At 30.3% G+C, this 23,795-nt stretch overlaps 1 protein-coding gene across 1 annotated transcript; it reads left to right on the forward strand.

Annotated features, from left to right (window-relative positions):
• The first annotated feature begins 17,823 nt into the window (after nucleotides 1-17,823).
• Nucleotides 17,824-23,019, forward strand: LOC124936088 (protein FREE1-like). Its single transcript, XM_047476547.1, has 10 exons — nucleotides 17,824-18,426; nucleotides 18,521-18,607; nucleotides 18,693-18,824; nucleotides 20,887-21,018; nucleotides 21,107-21,172; nucleotides 21,272-21,382; nucleotides 21,457-21,552; nucleotides 22,456-22,498; nucleotides 22,603-22,679; nucleotides 22,790-23,019. Exons 1-10 carry the CDS (start codon nucleotides 17,965-17,967, stop codon nucleotides 22,868-22,870), a joined length of 1,287 nt encoding a protein of 428 aa, XP_047332503.1. The 5' UTR covers nucleotides 17,824-17,964; the 3' UTR covers nucleotides 22,871-23,019.
• The last annotated feature ends 776 nt before the right edge of the window (nucleotides 23,020-23,795 follow it).

The following is a 23,795-nucleotide window of genomic DNA, read 5'->3' on the forward strand; positions in this document are numbered from 1 at the left end:
ATTTGCACGTAACGAAATGTTCTATTTTGTTTGGTCAACTAACAAAGTTCTGTTTTTGTTAATATTCAGGAACGAAACAACAACACCGATAATGATGAGAGATATACTAGTTGTTTAATAATGTAAGTTGATTATGTTTATAGTGAAACACACTCTCAGATGAAGCGTGATTCAATTGTATTGATCAATAATAATATAATATGCATTTTTTCATGGCTCCAACCTTCATTTTACAAGAATCTTTATTTTTTCCATGATCTAGAATTGACAGTGAATCTACGAGTTGCCATCGTCAAATAAATTTTGATCAAAACAGTCAAATTTGAAGAATATTTCAGCATAATTTATTCAACATATCGGTAGGGAATTTGAGACAGAAGAAGATGCCTATGAATTTTATTTAACATACGCTAAAATAATTGAATTTAGTATAAGATGCTGTTCAAAACACAATGATACATCAAGTTCAATACTAAATATGATTTTTTGTTGTAGTGCACAGGGTCAAAGAAGAAAAGACAAAAGAAATATTTATATCATATGTAGTCGTTCTGAAAAAAAGTTCGGTTGTGAGGCAAAATTAAAGATAAAAAGGGAAAATAATGATGTATTTAAAATAGTGGATTTTCTTAGTGAGCATAGTCATCCTTTTGTAAGTCAAAGAAATCTCACATTTATAGATGCCATATGAATATTTCTGCATGTGCAAACTTATAAATTGAGATGACATCTAATGTGTGAATCCCTCCAAAGGCATCACATGTTTTTATGACGAAACAAGTAGGTGGGAGGGACAATTTATGTTTTATTACTGAAGATTACAAAACTACTTACGATCTTAAAAACCAGAGATTGTATGATTGGGGATATAGGGGGTGTCTTAGAATATTTGTAGAAAATGCTATTTGATGATCCCAATTTTTATCATACTATTCAACTTGATTTAGACGATTTAATAACCAATATTTTCTAGTCTGATGCTAAAATGCGAGCCACTTATGGATACTTTGGAGATGTTGTTTGTTTTGACACGACCTACAGGAAAAATAACGAAGGTCGTCCAATTGCGATGTTTGTATGTGTTAATCATCACAAATAATCTAAAATTTTTGGGGCCACTTTATTATATTATGAAACTGTTTTGACTTTTGAATGGTTGTTTGAGACATTTACTACAACTATGTTTGACAAAAAAACTGACCACTATTCTTACCGATCAAGACGCGACAATGACAATGGCCTAAACATCAAAATGGTCTGAAACAAATCATCGTCTGTGTATTTGACACATTTTTAAAAATGCAGCCATACATTTAAGCTTAGTCTTTCATGAGTTCAAAGAGTTTTCCAAGAATTTTTCTTCATTTATATATGATTTTAATTAAGATGGAGATTTTCTTAAAACTTGAAATAAAATGTTGACAAAGTATGCACTTGAACTAGTGAAAAATGCATCATTAACGACGACAGAAACCATCGCTAATAGCCTTAACGCCGTTGCTAATAAATATTAGCGATGTCGAATAAAATCGTCGTCATTTATCTCTAAAACATGTCGTCCTTGAAAAACAATGAATTTTAGCGACGGCGCAATGCTGTCGCTGATAGTAACAATATCAGCGACGACAGATCATTCACTGATATTAACTTAATTCACTTTAAGGATCATCTCTATCCAAATGTAATTTTTCTCAAATATTAATATTGTTCAAGATAGGAGTAGGACAATGAATCGATAAACATAATAATAAGTAGCATTAGAAGGAGATTATTAGTTGTCAATTACACCTACAACAACACACAAACTTTAGTAATAACATTACCACATTCAATACGAATGCACAATAATTTCTTAGCCACCAGTCTTATGCCTGCATTTTGCCAATAGTCATAAGGTTCTAACGAAAAATAAGTATCTACTAGGCTTCCCCGAGTCAACATAAAATTAATTTCCGTAATCTCAAATCTGTTGAAAACAACCCTCTTAGTTGATGACGAATACGATTTTTTCTATCAGCCATTTAACACAATTCTCATCTTCTATCGGAGGCATATGCAATAAAATGGTAGGTTTGTTAAAATACATGGCTTCCTCATCACAACATTTCTCCACTCCGAAGCAAGAGACGCCATCTGCAAATTGGAGAAATTATATAAATGAATTTATTTCTTTGAGCAAGACACTTCTAATTTGATTTTTAAATGGGAGTGAATTATTTAAATACAATACTCCTAAAATAGAGAAGATCTACAATACTGCTAATTTCAAAGAAAGATTGAGCTAATTATTTAAATACATACCTACTTTCAATATAAACTATGAAATAAACAATCAGAATTACCGGTTAGAATGAGAAAGAAATAGAGTGCCTTCATATCACCAGCTCCGATCGTGTAGGCACAATAGTTTCCACGTCGAAGATAGCTATCTCCAATCGATCATTATCGCCCGAAAACATTTCAAATCGACAGAGGAAAGAGAGAAGATGTATCCAAATGGAAATGTGGCGTGAGAACTGAGATCTAAACAAATTTAGAAAGTAGGGAGGAAGATTATCAGGGACGATGTTTATGACTAAAACCGTCGTTGATAATAATTATTAGGGACAACATTTATAACAAAAACCGTCGTTGATAATGATTATCAAGGACGACATTAATTTTTCATCCTTGATATTTTTAATTAGTGACGATTCTTTGGTTGCCGTCGCTGATAAAAAAATATCAGTGATGATAAAGTAACGTCGTCGTTGATATTGGTCGCTAATAACCCTTTTTCCACTAGTGTTGAAGACACTGATTGGTTGAGGCGTATGTTTTGAACTAGACAAATGTGGGTTTTAGCATATGTACGATATATGTTTTGTGCATATATGATTACAACTGTTAGGATCGATGACAACAATAGAAGAGGGGGTTGAATATTGTTGTGTTGATTATCACTTTCAATTCGATTTTAATCATGTTAGAGATTAAAATATGTTTATATTCTTCAACAAATCGTCGCAAGCTCTTGAACAGTTTCAAGTGTGGAAATGCTTGCTAGATTTGAAGCGGTGGATGCAAGATTTTAAGATGCAAAAAGGAAATAACAAAAGAGTGTTAGGATCGATACTAACAATAGAGACTAGGGTCTGACTATTGTGAACATCTAACGATAAACGATTCGATATTAATCCTGTGAGGGATTAATATCTGTTTCTATTCTTCACAAATCCTTCGAACTCTTGAAAAATTTCAAGTGCGGAAGTGTTCGTCGGATTTGAAGTTTTGAACCGATGAAAGATGAATGACAGAAAGTAAAGAACACAGAGAGTTGTTTATGGATGTTCAGAGTAAACTCTCCTACGTCACATCTTCTTCCACAACCGGAAGGATAACCACTAAATACATTGAATGAAATACAGCTCACTGATCTAGCTAACTCTTTGTTGAACAAAACAACCTCTGTTCAACTTACAATATTCTCAACAATATTCTCACAGCTAGACAATAAGTAAATCTTTCTCTCTTGAACTTGAAGAATGTAAGAAATCAGTAAGAGCAAGAGTGAATTAGTAAGCAAGTAGGATGAGTAACTAGTGATTCGTCCGTTGTCCTTGAGCATCTATTTGTAGTAGAAGGACACCAACGGTCGAATCGTCTTCATGGACACGTGGCAAGCGTCCATTGGAAGGCCTCCCATAATATCATAAATCTGCAGACTCTGAGCAAATAGATTGTGGCCGTACCGAATTGGTAGTGCGCCGAATATCCTCCTGATATTGTCTTGTACTAGACAAACTGTTGGAAGGACATTTACGTACGTGGCGTTCGTTCATTTGATACAATTAGCTGACTTGTCAGACTGCACAAAAGTGAGTGGAGTAGGAGTAGCAGACAACTAGTTGATCGTGGTTAGACATATGCTACCTTCAAACGACTTCTGAAGCAATGCATTAGACGTGCTCCATTATACCAAGTCTAAGGGAGTTAGACATCCTCTTCTAACTGCGTATTCCATTAGACTACTAAGTCTAATGGAGTTAGACGTCCTCGTCTAACTACGCGTTCCATTCGACCAACTAGTCTAATGGAGTTAGACGACCTCGTCTAACTACGAATCCCATTAGACCAAGTCTAATGGAGTTAGACGTCCTCGTCTAACTACGTATCACATTAGACTACCAAGTCTAATGGAGTTAGACATCCTCATCTAACTACGCATCCCATTAAACCACAAAGTCTAATGGAGTTAGACTACCATGTCTAACTACGCATCCCATTAGACTACCACGTCTAATGGAGTTAGAGTACCACGTCTAACTTCGCATCCCATTAGACTACCACGTCTAATGGAGTTAGACGACCTCGTCTAACTACGAATCCCATTAGACCACCAAGTCTAATGGAGTTAGACTACCACGTCTAACTTCGCATCCTTTTAGACCAAACAAGTCTAATGGAGTTAGACTACAACGTATAACTTCTCAACCCATTAGACCAAGCAAGTCTAATGGAGTTAGACTACAACGTCTAACTTCGCATCTCAATAGACTACCACGTCTAATGGAATTAGACTACAACGTCTAACTTCGCATCCCATTAGACTATCACGTCTAATAGAGTTAGACTACAACGTCTAACTTCGTCTAATTATCCTGCTTAGACCACATATAAGTTAGTATAATCTAATGCATCTGCACAAAACCAAATAGACAATTTAGCTTTATTCACAACTAAGTTTTAATCACAAATCATCAAAATAAGGTTGGCATAGAATACGCTTATTCTCTTAATTATTTTAGTCAAAATAATTTGACCCAGCAAAGAGTTTTATGGATGTTCGGAGATAAAACTCTTACGTCACTCCTTTTTTCTGTTTTCAGAAGGATTCCACTAGAAGGCTTTGATTTATATAGTGTCTATACAAACCTAATCAGAACTCAGGACTTAACATCTGCTTGTTCTGAACTCCTAGCACTCACTCTGTTGAATAGACAACGTTCTGTTCAACTTAAAATACTGATAGTACTCACACGTAATACAATAAAGTATTTATCTACTTATACAATGTATGCTTAACAACTTAAAGAGAGAGTAAGCAAGAGAATGAAGATCGTGAAGCTAACTTTGTTAATCGGTAACTGTAACAACTGTGTTCGTAACTGGTTCACTATTGCACTAAGATGTTCTTTTATAATGAAGTGTAGCAACAATCGACTATGATTTTTGGATATATGACTTGACCGGAAGGATTTGTCGTACCAAGATTCTAGGTATTCAGGGATCCGCCGTCCAGAAATCCAGGAATTTGTCGTTTAAAAAATCTAGGAATTCAACGTTGTACTTTGATATCCTTTTATATTAAAATGTAGCAACGGTCGAAACTGTTCTTGGATACGTGTCAACTTTCTGATGGTTGAACGTGGTAGTTGTATTAAACTGATTGAGAAATCTAGTGATATCGAACGATGTTGTTCGCTATGCTGATGAGTTATGCAGATAAGTGGCAGTAATGTTGATCCAAACAAACTTCAAAATATCTGATACTGAGAACTGTGTTGCTTATCTATGCATTTATTTATAAAAGCATAAGAAATGGATGACACTTATAGGGATGTTAAATAAATTTTATTTTAGTAAGATGATGGATAATAAGTTACAACAAGATATTCAGAGTCAAAAACCAGTTGGATTTGCTTCCAGTGATAGTACCTCTTTGAGAGTCAAATTAATTAAATATAAGAAGAGTCAAATTAATTAAATAGAAGAAAAAAATAGACTCTAGTAAGAGAATTAAAAGTGAATTAGAGAATAATTCAAAAGAAAAGAAAAGCAACAAGAAAAATAAGTCAAACAACAATAATTCCAATATATTTCAATGCCAACAACTTCTACACTATTAACTCTATAACATTGGAATGAAAGGTTGAGCATTGATGATGATACTCCATTTATTGTACTTTTGTCATCTCAACTTTATCATGCAGGGTCAACTATGTTTGAAGAGCCTTCACTTCACATTGTTGTTTTAAATGACAAATCTTGAAATCCTTGAAAAATGAAATATATGCATGTAATTTTCATATAAAACCATTTACACATTATTGTAAAATTATTTATACCTTCATGTAAACCATTTATACCTTCATGTAAACCGTAGTAAAAATTTGTAACGCGATTTACTAAAGTTCTTAAAAAATAATAGATGATTATAAAACTTGTTAAAATCATTCATAATGCTTGGTTTAATGTTCAAATACGACTTTTAATACTCTTAAACTAAGATAAATGCACGAATACTATTTGAAATTTTTGAAAACTAAAATATATGTATGTAATTTTCATGTAAAACCATTTACACATTTATGTAAAATCATTTATACCTTCATGTATATATTAAAACCATCAATAATTACTATGTACGAGTTTGATATCTCATATAAAAGTTTTGGTCTCAGTTTGAGTTTTTGGTTGAATAACACTTTTAGGGATGGTGGTGTATAGAGGACATCAAATAATATTTCCAATTATTTTAAGAAAATTACGTGTCTCTATTTCTTCTTTCAAGGAAACCTAGTTCCTTGGAAGGATTTCGGTTCTTAGAATTGTTAAGAGAAGATGAAATGACATTTGACCACCTTTTTGCATCGTGTTATGAGGTCTAGTGGCTTGCAAATTAAGCGTGCTACATATATGGAATTTGACGTAAAGTAGAGCTTCCCTTATTCATAATTCCATTATGCATTTGACAGAAACCATTTGATTGTTTCTTATTATTAAAAATGTTTGTCAATTCAATCTTTTAAAGAACACAATTGAGTCACTTATAGTGTGCTGTTAATACTTCTCTTCTATGTATACTAATAATAACAAATGAAGATTACAAAAATGAGTTAGTGAATGATATAATTACCTGAAATGCTATTATTTTACTATCATGTGTATCATCATGTCACTACATAGGTAAATCATGTTGAAATTTGCAAAACCAGTTTGATTACAAAATAATTTTATTTTCAATTGAGAATCCGAAAATTTGAATACAGACCCTTTCTGATTGTTTAGTTTGTGAAATCTCCTTTGGAGCGAGGAAATTGAGTTCTTGAAGCAACTCAAAGAACAAGCCATTCGTTCGGGTCTCTTAACCTCTAATGGACCATGAGCTCTGGACAAGTGTGATCTGACGTCTGAAATAAGATCATTTGAAGGCGGCATCAATGTCTCGCTTAGCCGGGCTTCATGCATCTCCCCCAACATTCCATAATGCTGTAAAAAATAAAACATTAAGTTTATGGGACTAAATACCGTTGGGTGCAGTAAAAATAATCTTTGCAACCCTTATGGTCATTAAATAGATAGGGTTCAATTATTTATTCAAAATTAGAAGGATGGTTGGTTGAGCGTCGTTTTTTTTATAGTCTTTATGATTTAGTTTATCTAGTTTTGTGTTAAACACCTTCGAATCAAACTTTAAGTCATTATTCATCAACTTTTTTTCATCAAAAGAGCCCTCAAAATTTAAATCTTTTCATTTCTTTTTAGAATTTTAGGTTGCACAATTATTTATGAGAAGTGGATTAGACAATACTTTGATTAAATTTAATTATTTTATTAATCAAAAGACAAATTCAAATTTGTAACATCAAAAGAGTATTTTAACCAGCCTTATTGCAAATATAAGATTCACTTTTAATTTTCAATCATTGTAGGATTTTTTTTTATAGTCCATTTTTAACCATTCGGAACACACATTTTGATATTTGAAATAAAGTTGGTTGATCAAACTAAATAATCATAAAAGAAAAAAAAATATAAGCTGTGTGGTCCAACCTTGCACAAGTTTCTAAGCAGCCATATGCTTCCAATTAATCCTACATATGTTCCTTAGCCATAATATAAGGGAAATTTGATGAGGTTATTTGATCTGGTGGTGGATTGTTATTTTTTTTGCGCTCGTGGTTCTATATTTTTTTATACGATTTTGCCCTTGTCGCGAAACGCTAAGTCACTTAGCGTTTCGCGAAGTGGATTAGGGTTAGTATAAATACTCAAATATTTTCATTTCCTTAGTTTTCTTTCTCTCTTTTCTCTCGTTCTCTCTTTCACGCCGGCCGGCGGCGACGACGTCGATGGAGTTTCCTGGGCGGCGGTTATCTACACAGATCTATTTAGACAAGATCTTCTAACCTAATCCATTTATGTTTTTATCTATACAGATTTACAATATCTATAACCCTAAATCTATTTTGCATGCAGGTTTCCGATTCTAGGGTTTAGGGTATGCAGGTCTCCGATTCTAAGGATTTGAAGGTCGTCGAGGAAGATGTTCATTTCAAAATCTAATTCGAGTTATGTTCAGGTTTACATTTTCTTCATTTCAAAAACCTTTTCATATTTCGTTCTGGTTCATATTTGGTCATATTTGTGGATTCTTATTTGTGATATGGTTCATATTGGTTCATGTTTGAGCATTTCGTTAGGTTATTATTTGTTATTGGTTCATATTTGCAGAAAATCTCTAATTAGATCGTATGTGTTTCCGTTTCAGATTTGCTAAACGTTTCTCTACGGACTTACCGTTTCGCTATGGACTTACCGTTTCGCTACGGACTTACCGTTTCGCTACGGACTTACCGTTTCGCTAAGTAGTACCTCGCGATTCGCTAAGTGTCAAGATTTTTTGTTATTTATAGTTAATCATGAACTTCATTTGACAAGGTATCTACATCACTTCATGGTTATGAAGAGAAGTTGTGTTAGCAAAATAAACCTTATCTTTTTACATTAATGGAAACATTTTGATTCTTCAGAAAAGGCCATGTAAGAATCCATCATTGAGCTCCAGATAAGTGAAGATTGACTGACTTTGATTTCGTTAGTCATTAAGCTAAAGAAATAAATTTCAAACAATTTTCTCTTAGCTGAAGCTCAATGATTGATTCTTCAAAGGCCTTTTCTGAAAAATCTAAATGTTTCCATGTAAAATTATAAGGTTTATTTTACTAACACAGGTTCTCTTCAAAACCATGACTTTGTTGTTGATACCTTGTCAAACGAGATAGATTACCTATGAAACCAATAAAAAATTTTGTACTTCACGATTCGCTAAGTACTACGAGCTCCAGCTAGGAGAATGGTTTGAATTCGATTTCGTTATTAAACAAATATACTAGCGAAAACGTATTCAAACCATCCTCTCTTAGCTGGAGCTCGTTGACCTCCCGATTCGCTAATTACCTCCCGATTCGCTAAGTACCTCCCGATTCGCTAAGTACCTCGCGATTCGCTAAGTACCTCGCGATTCGCTAAGTACCTCGCGATTCGTTAAGTACCTCCCGACTCGCTACGGAAGTTGAAGAGACGCGCGTACGCACACGCACTATACCTTATATATTCAAAAATTTCAGAATATTTCATTTGAACCGCCCGACTCTCTCTCTCTAACCCATTGTCTCTTCACTGAATCTTGTCAAGGCCGATCATTTCTGCTTTCTTCTCGTTCGTCGTTAAGGTTGGTTCATTCTTCTCCTTGCCGATCATTTTCTGTTTTTTTGTTTATGATTTTCGGTTTTTGCATGTTAAGTGTTTCTTTGTCTTTTTCTTTGTTTTTATTAGTTTATGAAACGTATGGTGTACCCATTGATGATCTTCTTGCACTAGATGGTGTACCAATTGATGCCTTTCTTGCACTAGTTGGTGTACCCAATGGTGATCTTCTTGCACTTGGTTGTATAGGTATTGATGCTTTTTCACCACTATTAACATGCAAGTCCCGAGTAAGTGGGATGTGAGGCAAAGAGCTTTCTCCGGCTTCATTTTGACTTTCAACAAAGAATTCCGAGGGTACAACAGGTGGTACAAATTTTTGAGTAAGTTGTGGTGGTAGTATACTTTCTTGAGTTGGGTATGTAAGTAGTGGTATCTTTTCTTTAGTAAATGTTGACTTCTCCACTACAGATACACACAATGGTGACACGGTTTGACCCAAAATCAAGCGTGATAAATATGTGTTCAAATCCCCATCATTATCAATAAAAACAGGTTTTGGATTTCTGATATTCGGAATATCATACTTCACTTGGAGCACTAAATCGTATGTTGATTTCTGCACATTAAGTCTATCGTAGAGTATATCAAGTAATTCAGCATAACGAGTACTTTGGGGTAGATCAAATGTTTTGATTGAAGATGCATCAAAATACAGTATTCCATCAGCATCAAGTTTCCACTCTCCATTATAGAAAACGAAAACTTCAGCTACAATAAAAAAACATGATTTGATTTAGAAACGGATAATCAATACTTCGCGAATCGCTAGGGACTTAGCGAAACGGGAAGGCCTTCGCGAATCGTTAGGCACTTAACGAAACGGGAAGGCCTTCGCGAATCGCTAGGCACTTAGCGAAACGGGAAGCAAACCCTAAACAATCGAAGAAACCGAACATCAATAAAACATGCTTAAAATACACGTACCTATTGGAACAGTGCTCGTGCTCGTCGTGGAGCTCATAGTGGATTTCGAACGAACCGTCGCCGCCGAGATCTCTGACGAGATCGCCGCCGCCGGAGTTTAGAGAGAAGGAGGAGAAGAGCGGGAAGAGAGAGAAGGAGAAGAAAAGAAATGAAAAAAAGGATGGGAGTTCTATTAAATAGTAAGGGTAATCTGGACATTTCACATATCGTCACTTCGCGAAACGCTAAGTCACTTAGCATTTCGCGACAAGGGCAAAATCGTCCAAAAAAAATAAAAACACCACGAACGCAATAAAATTATCATGTTACCATCAGATCAAATAACCTCATCTTTGAGGTTATTTGATCAAATTTCCCTAATATAATATCTTTTATTTATATAAGTTTAAAAAATGTGAAAAATAAAATTTAAAAATATTATGAAAAAATAAATTATAAATAAATACAAAGTTATTTATTATATGTATAAATATTTAAACTTATATAAATAAAAAAGAAAGTATAAATAAATGTAAAATTATTTTTTTAAAGATAAATTTTATAATATTTATTTTTATTACAAAATATAATCAATTTAATTTACATTAACACAAAAATAAGTCAACAACAATATTGTTATTATTTTAATTTTCATAATAAGCAGATAATCATGCAAATAATATTTACCATTTTTAATATACTTTATTTAATTATTTTAAGAACAAATTTAAAATTTGTTAATAATTTATACACATAAATATAAATATAAAATTTGAATTTTATATTATCTTTTATTAAAAAAAATTAAAATTTTATTTATTTTTAAAAAATTATAATATAATAAAAAAATACGCGAAATCAAATTGTGGAAATACCTAAACCTAGGTATTTAGAGAGTGAAGAGAAAGTAGTTGAACAATACATTCGTCTTGATTCACCTCCCTCTTTCTGTCTTCTTCCTTTTCAAAGTTAGGTATCTATCGAAAATTGAAGACACCCAAAACGAACTTCCATTGCCTACTTCCTCAAAATAAGATATTAATTGAAAGCGATGAAAATCCAAGTCAAACTTCCATCGTCTACTTCTTCAAACTCAAATATCTATCAAAACTGAGGACACCCATGACGAACATAGATTGTCTACTTCTTTAAAATAAGATATTGATCGAAGCCGAAAAGACCCAACACGAACTTTCATCGTTTACTTTTTCAAAATCAGATATTTGTCGAAAATTGAGTCCACCCCAAACGAACATTAATCGTCTACTTCCTCAAAGTTAGATACTGATTGAAAGTCGAGAAGACTCAAAACAAATTTTCATCGTCTACTTCATAACAAATAATTAGGTATCTAGTGACATCTCTTTACTCAAGCTCAAAATTTAGCGAAATATTTGTCACTCATCTTGACTTGAACTTTGCACACTCAACCTACTTGAACCGCAGACTTCTCCTTGAACAAATTAACTTGAAATCTACTAGTTTTAGAGTAATGTCAAAACATCTAGCAATTCAAGAATATTCTTTCAAAACTCACTAACTGTCTTCAATTTTTTTCACCATGCTTCATAATTTCTTCAAAAGAAATCTCGAATGTCCTTCCATTTAAATTGATCGAGCCTATCATCTAGCCCATTTTTTCATGACTAGAAATCACATTCATTGTCTCATTCATCTTCTCGCATCAGATGACAATTCATTGATATCATTCGCCTTTGAATTGATTGAGCCTCTCATGTGGCCCCTTTTTCATGACTAGGAATCTTATTAAAAGTTTCAATCATCTTCTCAATAAGATGACAAATCAATCAACATTAATCTTAATTACGGTCCACAATTCATGGACATTTAAGATAGAACAAAAGAAGTCCCCAAATCATCACATCTGAATTGACCGAGCCTCTCATCTAACAGTTTTTTTATGACTAGGAATATCACCCAAGGTCTTATTCATCTTATCATATTGAAAAATAATGTAATGATTTTTTCTTGGTTCGTTTGAGAGTTGCTTCATGGTGTCTGTACTTAAATTTATAAGTTTCTTCCATTAGTCTTCCTCTTTTGGGTCTTTCATTAATAGTGTATTAACTAGCACAATGTCAATCATTAATCACCCGCCAACTCAATGCAATCTTGCAATTTGGCCCAAAGGATTACCTTGTCCACATGTCGACAATATTGTCATCATTAATTCCTTTTTGATAAGATTTTTTGTGTACCATTCTTTCCTTCATCCATGGACAATCACACCACTTCACTAAAAGCATCATCCTCCCTAACATTAGAAGAAATCTCAATGGTCTAATGACAATTCTTCCTTGGCAATGTGCTTTTTTGATGACATATCTCCACCTCGAGCTGTGACTTGAATCAATACTTGTACCTTCATTGTGTGTGCTCTAGATTTGTCAAACTTCATATCTTGACCTAACATAACTTATCTCCATAATCATTTATCCAAACTCTATACCCTTTGATATTCTTTGAAAATCCAATAAAGAATTTTTTCTTTGTAGTTGGATCCAACTTCCTTTGCATAACATGAGTTAAAGTTCTTGTACCAATAACTCATTTTTACCCAATTCTTGTAAGCCTTTGAGGTCAAGCCTCAGATGTTAGAACCTTGATGTATATTGAGTGACGTCTGAGATAATAACTTGCGCACCAGCAATGGTCAATCTCTTGTTGGGATATTATGAGATGAAATATCCCTTAATAGAAGAACAACAATAACAACACAAAACAATTGCGAAAATTAAAGAAAGAAACTAAAGAACACAGAAACAAGATTTATAGTGGTTCAGCTAAAACAAGCCTAATAGTGGTTCAGCCAAAATAGGTCATCGAGAGAAGCTCAATGAGCTCGACGAGAAGATCACCAGAAATGTGAAGTTCGAAGACGGAAGCAAAGCGCACAAGTTTCTTGATGCAACTTATGGGAAATTTTGTGTTAGTAGATATACCGTGTTCGAGGAGGAGAAGAAGTGGGAGTGGTGCAACGACAACAACGAGCTCGTACAAAATTCCGTGGAGTTAGGAATCCTATGAGATGTCTATGCGGAGACATCACTAGTAGAGATTGATCATGATGAATTGTTGTTGCTCACCACTAATGAGTCAACAACATATCACAAGGCGACAACCGAAGAGCCGTGGTATGATTCTATGAAGAAAGAGCTTGAGTCCATCAAGAAGAACAAGACATGAGAGCTCACCGACTTACCACCCGGTCACAAGACCATCGGGTTGAAGTGGGTTTTCAAGTTGAAAAGAGACAATGAAAGAAACATCTTCAAACACAAAGCGAGATTGATAGCAAAACACTACGTGTATAAGCAATACGTTGACTTTGAAGAGACCTTTACACCGATGGAGAACATGATATAGTCAGGATAATTATTGCCATTGTAGCTCACCGTGGATGGGATTCACCACTTAGATGTTAAATCAACATTTCTTAATGGTGACATCAAAGAAGAAGTCTACGCCGCTCAACTTGAAGACTTCATCATCAAAAATAAAATGCACAAGGTGTACAAGTTATACAAGGCTCTTTACGGATTACGTCAAGCACCAAAGGAGTGGAACACTTGCCTTAGTAAGTGAATGGTGAGTCTCGTCTTTGTGAAATATTCTCAAGATCGAGCTGTGTACACGAGAAACCATGGAAAAGAAGTACTCATCGTTGGCGTATATTTCGACGACTTGGTCGTGACAGGATCAAGTATCAAGAGAGTTGAGGAGTTCAAAAGTAGATGATGAAAGAGTAAAAATTTTGAATCGATATTTTTTTTATTATATGAAATTAACATGTTGAACCGATAATTTTTTACTGAAATCGAAATTTTAAAAAAACTATTCACCTTTGAGTTATCATAATTAGTTGTGTCAAAATAATATTTTAATAAAATAAATAATATATATTAAATTAATTTTATTATATTTTTTACCACATAGAAATTGAGAATGAATTACAATTTTATAGTTTTTCAAACATATGAATTAAATATCATTTTCTCATAGAATTCAAATTCCAATTTCAATTTCACTCATCCAAATGTGTCATAAATTTTTTTAATTATTTTCTAGATCCCGAGTAGAATGAGGCTCCTCTTGAAAAATGATAAAAAAAAAATCTATAAGATGTTTGATGTTTTGAATGGATCCAAACTTGGATTCCTATTGAACTAATTAAACTATAAGGAATGAGTTATTTAATTATTAAGTATTAAGTTAAAATAATTAATTTAACGGATAAATGAATATTAGGAAACAGATTTTTTAAGTGGGATTAAACTTAAAATCGGCTTTCAAATTCAAATACCTATAATTACATGTCTGACCATTTTTTAAGAATCTTTTTGTACAAAGAAGAACAATTGTGTTGCATACAATCTACAATAAATAATTATTTGATTGAAAACTTCACAATTAATTTAGCTAGTAAAATAACAAATAATTCTTTTAATCTTTTATTAACCCACTCTAATTCAAAGAGTAAAAAGTTTTAGACCAAAAGTTTCATATTAAATTTGTATTAAAAACACCATAATTTAAACTTAAAACGCATATACTATTAATTATTTTAATTAATTAATATTCCTTTTAAAAAATAAAATAATATTCTTATAGTCCAGAATTGACACAAAATGTTTATTTGAATTTGGACTCTCATTGGCCGGCCCTAGTCATGTAGTAAATATGTTAGATATTATGATAATATTAATAAAAATATTAAATATGATGATAATATTATTATATTTCGTCATGTATATAATATAATATTTATAAATTTAATATAAAATATTAAATTTAATATATCTATCAATACACTTCTAAATTATTACATTAATAAAAAAATTAATACAAAAAATAATTTATCTTACTAAATAATTTGTCCCATTTTAAAAATTAGATTTTTGATCGATTTGGACCTTCTTTATGTTTTGTAAGTATGTAATTGTTTTTTTAATGGCAAAAAATAAAAAATATTTTAATAAGGTCATTATTTTTTTTATGAGGAGACTAAAAAAAAATTATTTTGATCTAGGGTGACCAGACAAAATTTTATTTAGAGACAGCTCAAATATTAAATTAGTAGGTTATTATTATTATTATTATTATTATTAATATTATTATTATTATTATTATTATTATTTTGGTTTAGATAATTATACTTATGAAATATATTTTTTAATATAGAAAACTAGCAAGATTTTTATAATAATGTTATATGATGTTCCCTTTTCTTTTACGTTCTCGGCGAGAAGAGAATAGAAAGTCAAACAACAATAACCGCTAGAATTAAGTTTTTCTTGGAAAAAGGTAAGAAATTTTCAATCTAAATGGACCTAAACTCGGATTCTTGTCATTTAAACTAAACTATAACTAGTGAGTTATTTAATTATTAAGTATTAAATTAAAATAATTAATTTATAGATAAATAAATATTAGGAAACAGATTTTTTTAAGTGGGATTAAACTTAAAATCGGCTTACAAACTCAAGTACCTATAATAACAGGTCTGACCATTTTTTAAGAATCTTTTTGTACAAAGATTCGAGCAATTGTGTTACATACAATCTACAATAAATAATTTTTGATTGAAAACTTCACAACTAATTTAAATAGTAAAATAACAAATTTTTTTTATAATCTTTTATTAACTCACTCTAATTCAAAGAATAAAAAGTTTTAGACCTAAAATTTCATATTAAATTTGTATTAAAAACACCGTATAATATATATATATATATATAAATATAAATGATGTTTAATTTTCAAAGTGTCTGGATTAACGGGTCGAGAGCTGTGGTTAATTTGGATATATATGTGAGAGTAAATGAATATTTGAGTTGAATTGTGGGTTGAATATATATGTGGTTATTTTTAAATTTAAAACGGTTAAAAATAAAATTAAAAATGTTATATATATATGTTTCGAACTCGCAACATAACAAAAACAAATATAACATTTAACCAATTAGGCTAATAAAAGTTTATATTATAAATTCAATATCAAATTTGATGAACGCGGAACGTTTTAACAATATAAGTTCAACTTTTTAACTAACTAATCTATATATATATATATGTCCGAATTAACAATATATTCTTTTTATATGTATATGCTTAATTTTTCAAATTGTCCGAATTATCAAGTATAAGTTCTACTTTTTAACTAACTAATCTATATATATATATATATACTTAATTTTTAAAATGTCCGGATTGCTGGGTCGAGAATTGTGGTTAATTTAGATATATATGTGAGAGTAAATTAAAAATGATATTACATTTTCACCATAATTTTTTTTCTTAATTTTATATCGTTACTCTCGTGGCTAAATACTAGTTTAAACTTAAAAGTCATAACTACCTTATTCGAGTTAACTATGTTATATATTAAAAATATAATATAATTTAATATATATTTAGAAACATTTACCAATAAAATGATAAATTTTTAAATATTTTTTTATCAAACTAACATGTATTCCGTGTATTTGCACGAGTAATAATATAAAAAACCGTTAAAAAAATATTATGGTAAAAATGTGATATCATTTTTTATTTTATTTTTAACCGTTTTAAATTTATGGACGGGTCAATCCACAATCTGACCCAAATATCCACTTACTCTCACATATATATTCAAATTAACCACAACTCTCAACCTGGTAATCCGGACACTTTAAAAATTAATCATCATTATATTTATATATATTAGTTAGTTAAAAAGTTGAACTTATATTGTTAAAATGTCTTGTGTTCATCAAATTTGGTGTTGAATTTAAAATATAAAGTGTTATTAGCCTAGTTGGTTAAAAAGTTTTACTTGTTTTGTTATGTTGCAAGTTCGAACCATACCTATAACATTTATAATTTTATTTTTAATCGTTTTAAGTTTATGGGCGGGTCAATCCACAATCCGACCTAAGTATCCATTAACTCTTACATATATATCCAAATTAACCACAACTCTCGACCCAGCAATCCGGATACTTTAAAAATTAAGCATCATTATAAATATTTAAAGTTGGTGTTGTATTTTGTTCAATTCAACATCTTGTTTAGTGAGATTAAATTTTTCATAATGGATTTTCATAATTCAAATAATATTATAAGCGATTGTTGGGTCGTTTGTTGCTGCTCATACATTTCGATTGTCTTGATGATTATTTCTCGAGTTCATGTCCGTTTCCTTCTTAACACCAAAGAAGATAAAGTTACTAGATTTAAAGTGACATTTACAGCTTCATTTTCGATACTTTAGAAAAATAAAAAATGGTTAAAAAACATTTTCAAATAATAACATAAAAATTATAAAACTAATTCAATAATGGAGGGAAAGTCTTTTGATAGAGAATTGAGGTTGAAGTTAAATACAAAAATGGAGAAGGAAGCTTCCCATTGCCATGTTCATCATCATTCATCATTCATCAAACAGTCTATAAGCATCGATCATCTTCATCTTCTTCATTGGAATCGTCAATCATCTAATTACCAAACGAATTCACAAACAATATGAACACGCATCAATCCGACGCATCTTCATCCTACTATCAGTATTACAAATCTCACTTTCAAAACACAAATTACACAATCTCCAACTCCATCGATTCCATCTTCGCTTCAGCTCCTCCACTCTCCTCTCCTTCCGATCATCCATACACTTTTCCTCATCTCATTCCACATCCGCTAGATCTCGCGCACAATTCAATTTCATATCCTCCTAATCCGTCACATTCATCATCATCATCCACTTTGTTCTCTCCATGTACGCGAGGATCTTCATCTTCCGCTTCAGGCGAAGTGCTTTTTGACGATTACGGAAGGCCGCTATGGAAACAATCAGAATCGAATAAGATTGTGAAGGCAGTTCCAAAGGAAGAATCGTCGCAGGATAATGGCAGTGGAGTTCTTAAGTTCCGCGTCCTGCTTCTATCAGAAGGATCAGGGCAGAGTGATATGGATGTGCTTTGCCAGGTTTGTTTAGAGAAATGCTTTATTCGAATTGAATTGGTAGTATGAACTGTGGATAGTGAATTAGTGATTGATTAGATTATGTTTATTTTCATAGATTGGATTGGATGGGATTCGTCTTCTTGATCTTGCTGATTATCGGAGTTTGAGAATTTACCCAATTGATACAGTGACGAAATGGGAAGTAAGCTTAATTTTCCATGAACAGTTCTTGAATGATGCTATTGTGAATTGGAAACAAGCTAATTCTTTGTATTTTGTTTGTGCAGGTTCTTGATTCATATATATTTGTGTTTGGGGCTAAGACCTCCATTGATTCTGATCTTAAACGTATTCGTCTCAAATCAAATAGCTATACCACAAACAACATTCTTGATGCAGTAACTGCAGCATGTATTCAGGTTGGTTTCCTTCATCTTATTTTGCTTCTTTTTGAATGCTTGAAAATGGTTTTTGTTCAACAAAACATTGATTTCATTTGGAAATATGTAGATAATTTGTGTAGAAGGATCTAGCATAAGAAATCAAATATTTTAAGTTCGTCTCACCACCATAAAAAATAAATAAAGAAATTAAATTGAGAGTCATCCCCTATTCTAGCCTAACAACAAAACAAAAAGAGATAGATACCCTAAAGTCATGAGTTCAAACTCGTAAGACAGCAAATTTCGCTCGCCTAGTTAAATTGGTTGAGTGTGTTTGCGAGTTATGCGTTTAACCTGCGAGAATTAAAAATCGCATTTCGAAAAAGAAGTGAAAAGCGTTCTAAAAAAATGGAGAGTTATGATAGTGACGTTTGTATTAGCTCAGGTTCTATCGTACATCTAGTTTCATAGTTAAATTGATTTAGTAATGGTGAATTATGTGTTTAACCCATATAGAATCATTAGTCACATTTTCGAAAGAGAAGTGAAGCTCACTTTAATAATAATAATAATAATAATAATAATAATAATAATAATAGAAAGAAATATAGAAAATCATGATAGTGAGAATTTGTTCTTCATTAATAGACCGGGTAAAAAAAATATAATCTTAGGAAATGAAAAATAATAAAATCCTCACCAGTCACAATGATGATGAAGAATAAATGTTAAATTTATTTATATAGCAAGTAAATGATTGAACTACTTGATTATTTATATGCATCACTTATTTTGAATTGTTACATCATATATATGTTAAATTTATTTATACAGCATGTAAACGATTGAACTACTTTATTATTACTTATATGCATCACTTATTTTGAATTGTTACATCATATATTTATGTAAGCTTATATAACTAACTCAAAAATATGTTTGAAATTTTGAAAATCATTTTTGGTCTCCAAACATTGATTTCATTTGGGAATTTGAAGACTAATTTCTTTTGAGAAATTTTAAACTTATCAATGTAATTGAAGTGCTAAAGATTTAGTTTAAGAGATCAAATATATTAGGTTTAATTCATACTAAAAATGCTATAATCTAAATTAAGATAATGATATTAGAGGTTGTTAGCCAATATTATAACTTTCAAGATATGATTTTTTGTGTGAGACATATATATTTATTTATTTTTAGATGAGGATTAATTTCACTAATTTAAATAAAGAATTATGTATGAAATATTAATTTAAAAATAATACAAAATAGCATATAAATAATAAAAAATAATTAAATAAGAATTTAGATATTAAATAAAATGACAAATTAAATCGACTAATAACAAAATATAACTTTAACTCAAATCTTGAAAAAAAAAAAAAAAAAAAAAAAAAATCCTATGCTTAAATGACTTTTCTATATTCTACTAAATCTAGACCCTCCTTAGAGTGACTTTTCTATATTCTACTAAATCTGGTTAGAGAAAGAAAATAAATACGGAGAAAAATATACTTGATATGATTTAAATTTATTTATATATTAATTGAACTACTTAATTACTTATACTCATCACTTATTTGAATGGTTACATCATATATTAGTTATATAATTTAATATGAATTTAATTATACATCTTTTAAGTTTTATTAGTTTTTGTTAAATTGTAAATTCGAAACATAAATATAATATTTTTAATTTTAACTGTTTTAAGTTGATAGGCAGATTAACCTATAATCTGACTCAAGTATTTATTTATTTATTTATTTATTTATTTATTTATTTATTTATTTATTTATTTATATATATATTAAATTAACCACATTTATCAACCCCATAATTCAGACACTTTAAAATTAAGCATTATTATATATATATTTTATCGTCATATACATCTTATTTTGCAATTAAACTTGTACTAAGTCATCACTAATAACACCAAACAATTTACTCAAATTACAATAAATGTACTTATTGTTTAGTGAAGAACATAGAAACTCATCTTATGTATTAATGTTTTCTTTTCTTTTTTTAATAAATAGTTTGCTTAAAAACCGAATTGAGCTAATTTTGACATTTTTTTTTATTTTTTTAGTTCAAGGAAATTGGCAGTAGCTATGTATCCTCAGATGCTTCAAGGATTTCAGACCAACCATCTGAAAGGAAGAAAGGGATTGTTGATTGGATTAACACTATTAAGCCAAAGATGGAGGAGAAATATCATTGGGTAAGATATTTGATTCAGCTGTACATGGTTATTTTGTTATTCCACCTATCAATTTGAGTAAATCTCTTGTTGTTCTTAATCCTCCTAGATTCCTGATGAAGCAGTTAACAAGTGCAACTCATGTGGAGCTAATTTTGGGCCTTTTTTCAGAAGGGTTAAGATTAAACATACTTTATTTTTAATATTGGCTGCAGAATTTCTTCAATTTGCTAATATTATTATGGTTACTTCACTTTCAATTCTTAAATCTCAGCATCACTGTAGGAATTGTGGGGATATTTTCTGTGACAAATGTACACAGGGTAGGATTAGTCTTACAACAGATGAAGATGCTCAGTCTGTTCGAGTTTGCGATAGATGCATGGTATATATGTTTTTTATTTTATTTTAAAGTGTTATGAAGATGATTTAGAACTTTTTGGTAACTTTGTTTTACAGGCAGAAGTTACTCAAAGGTTGGTTAATTCAAAGGAGAAAAGTATTGTAAGTGTTGCCCCATTGCAAAGCCATGATGATCTTGTCAAAAAACTCAAGGTGACATGTTTTTAAGAATAAATGTTCAAAGATTTATTCTTACTTATCATACAAATTGACTCCAAGTTGATCCAAAAATATATTTGGATGAGAATTTAGATTATGTTTTAAGAACTAATCTTGGTTATAGACAGATTTAGAAATATACTAAGGTCTGGTTCCGATTCGTTTTTCGAAATAATTAAACACTCGAACTCGATACAGTTTAAAGCATAATTTAGGGTAGGTTATGTATCACTAATTATGCTTAAAAATAAATTTTAGGACAACCCAATTCTGGATAGATACAGTTCATAATTGTCACAACTATCAAAAAAAAATACTAAATTTATGATAGTTAACTACTTTATCCCTATTCTATAACACAAAAACATCATTTTTGTTTCTTAAACATTTATGTGATCTGTTTTAAAATGATCATGACTATGGGTAAATATGACCATTATAAAATGTCCCGCGGTTTTTGGTTTATCCGTTTAGGCGGTTTCGTCGGTTCAACTTTAATTGACCGACGATTATATTTAAAATTTCATCAATAGATTTATTTATTATTCATATTTTAAAAGAGTTTATGGTTTATCTTTGTATAATAATATAAATTTTAATATATTAGAGTTAGGATTTGAAATTTACCCAAATTAATTTTTTTTTATAAAATTTATCCAAACTAGAATGTTAATAATATCAAGGAAATAAAATCTACATAGGTCACTTAGTTATATATATATAAAAATTATTTTGGGTCACCTGACCTACAACCCAATTAGCCCATAAGGTAGATCCGCTCTTGGATAATAAAAACAATCTTCGAAATAGAACAAAACAGAATTATAAGAAAAAACAGTAAAATTTATCGAATTTGGTCATATTTCCATAAGACAATTTCTTTTTTACATGAAACAGGAAGAGATGGAGAAGAATAAAAGAACAACATCATCTTCTACAGGTTTGAATATCATTTACATAACATTTTCCTTTTGTTTGACATATAATTATTAACTATTTTTTCTTTGATTTGGCTTCTGAATTCTGATTCAAACCTTTTAAAAGGCTTAAAGTCCAAAGGATCTGGAAATGGAAATCAGATGAAGGAAGTTGCTTGTCCAACTTGCACTGTTCATTTGCAGGTTAATTAATCTCTCCTTTTATGTTTCAGAATTTAATCATTTTGAATATGAAGAATACAAATAGAGATTTCTATTTTCAAATAATGTTTGTTTATAAATATATACTTCAGGTTCAAGTTCCATCCTCTGGTTCAGAAACAGTAGAGTGCAGTGTTTGTCAACATCCCTTCTCAGTGAATTCTTATTATTGATTCATCTTTTTAATGTCTCTCTTTTACTCTCTTTATATTTAATTAACTAAATGATATTGGTGACAATCACACTTCATTTTACAAGTGATTTTTATTTTTTTACATTATTTAAGGAATTCCTTTTATTCAAAATTTACTTTTTATTCACATCTTATTATAGTTTTAGTCCCCACAGGGTATAGAAAAAATAATAATTTTATTTTGGTATAAGGAAAATTATACCGTCTAAATTTCGTTATGATATAAATAACATATTGATCGTACCGAATATTGACGATATATATTAAAGTTTAATTATATTTTAATTTAATTTAAAATTTTATGTTTTATAATTAAATTAATATTAAATTTATTTAGAAAAAATAAATAAATATAAGTTTGAGAGAAATAATATATATTTTTAGAGTTGAAACTTAAATGAAAAAATATTTTTTTACTAAAGTTTTGATTATTTGATAAGGTTTAATTTTAAAATAAAAATTAAGACTTAATTATTTTTATTTATAAATATTATTTCAGAATATATCATCATTTTAAAAATCTTATATCTTTATTTTTACTAGACGGATAATTTCTGTTTCTATACTATACCTTACCATTTTTTTCATATATAAAAAAATCAATATTTTTATTATTTTATATTTTTTTAGCTTAATTCAAATTTGAAATTAATGATATGAAAATTGTATATAGATTATTTGTAAACTTTAAATATAGTGAAACTTTAATTATTCACCTTGTGTGCCCTACTATCAATATTGGGTTAAATAAATAAATACCAAATTGGATTTTGAAAAAAAAAATTATAAATTTATTTTAAAATATTTTTGTTTTCAAAGTATAATAATTTTTGAAAAAATAAAATTATTTAAAAAATAATAATTTTTGGTGATTTTGAGAAGGTGATCATATATATTTTTGAATA

The sequence above is a fragment of the Impatiens glandulifera genome, chromosome 4, assembly GCF_907164915.1.
Source record: "Impatiens glandulifera chromosome 4, dImpGla2.1, whole genome shotgun sequence".
NCBI classification, from domain to species: domain Eukaryota; kingdom Viridiplantae; phylum Streptophyta; class Magnoliopsida; order Ericales; family Balsaminaceae; genus Impatiens; species Impatiens glandulifera.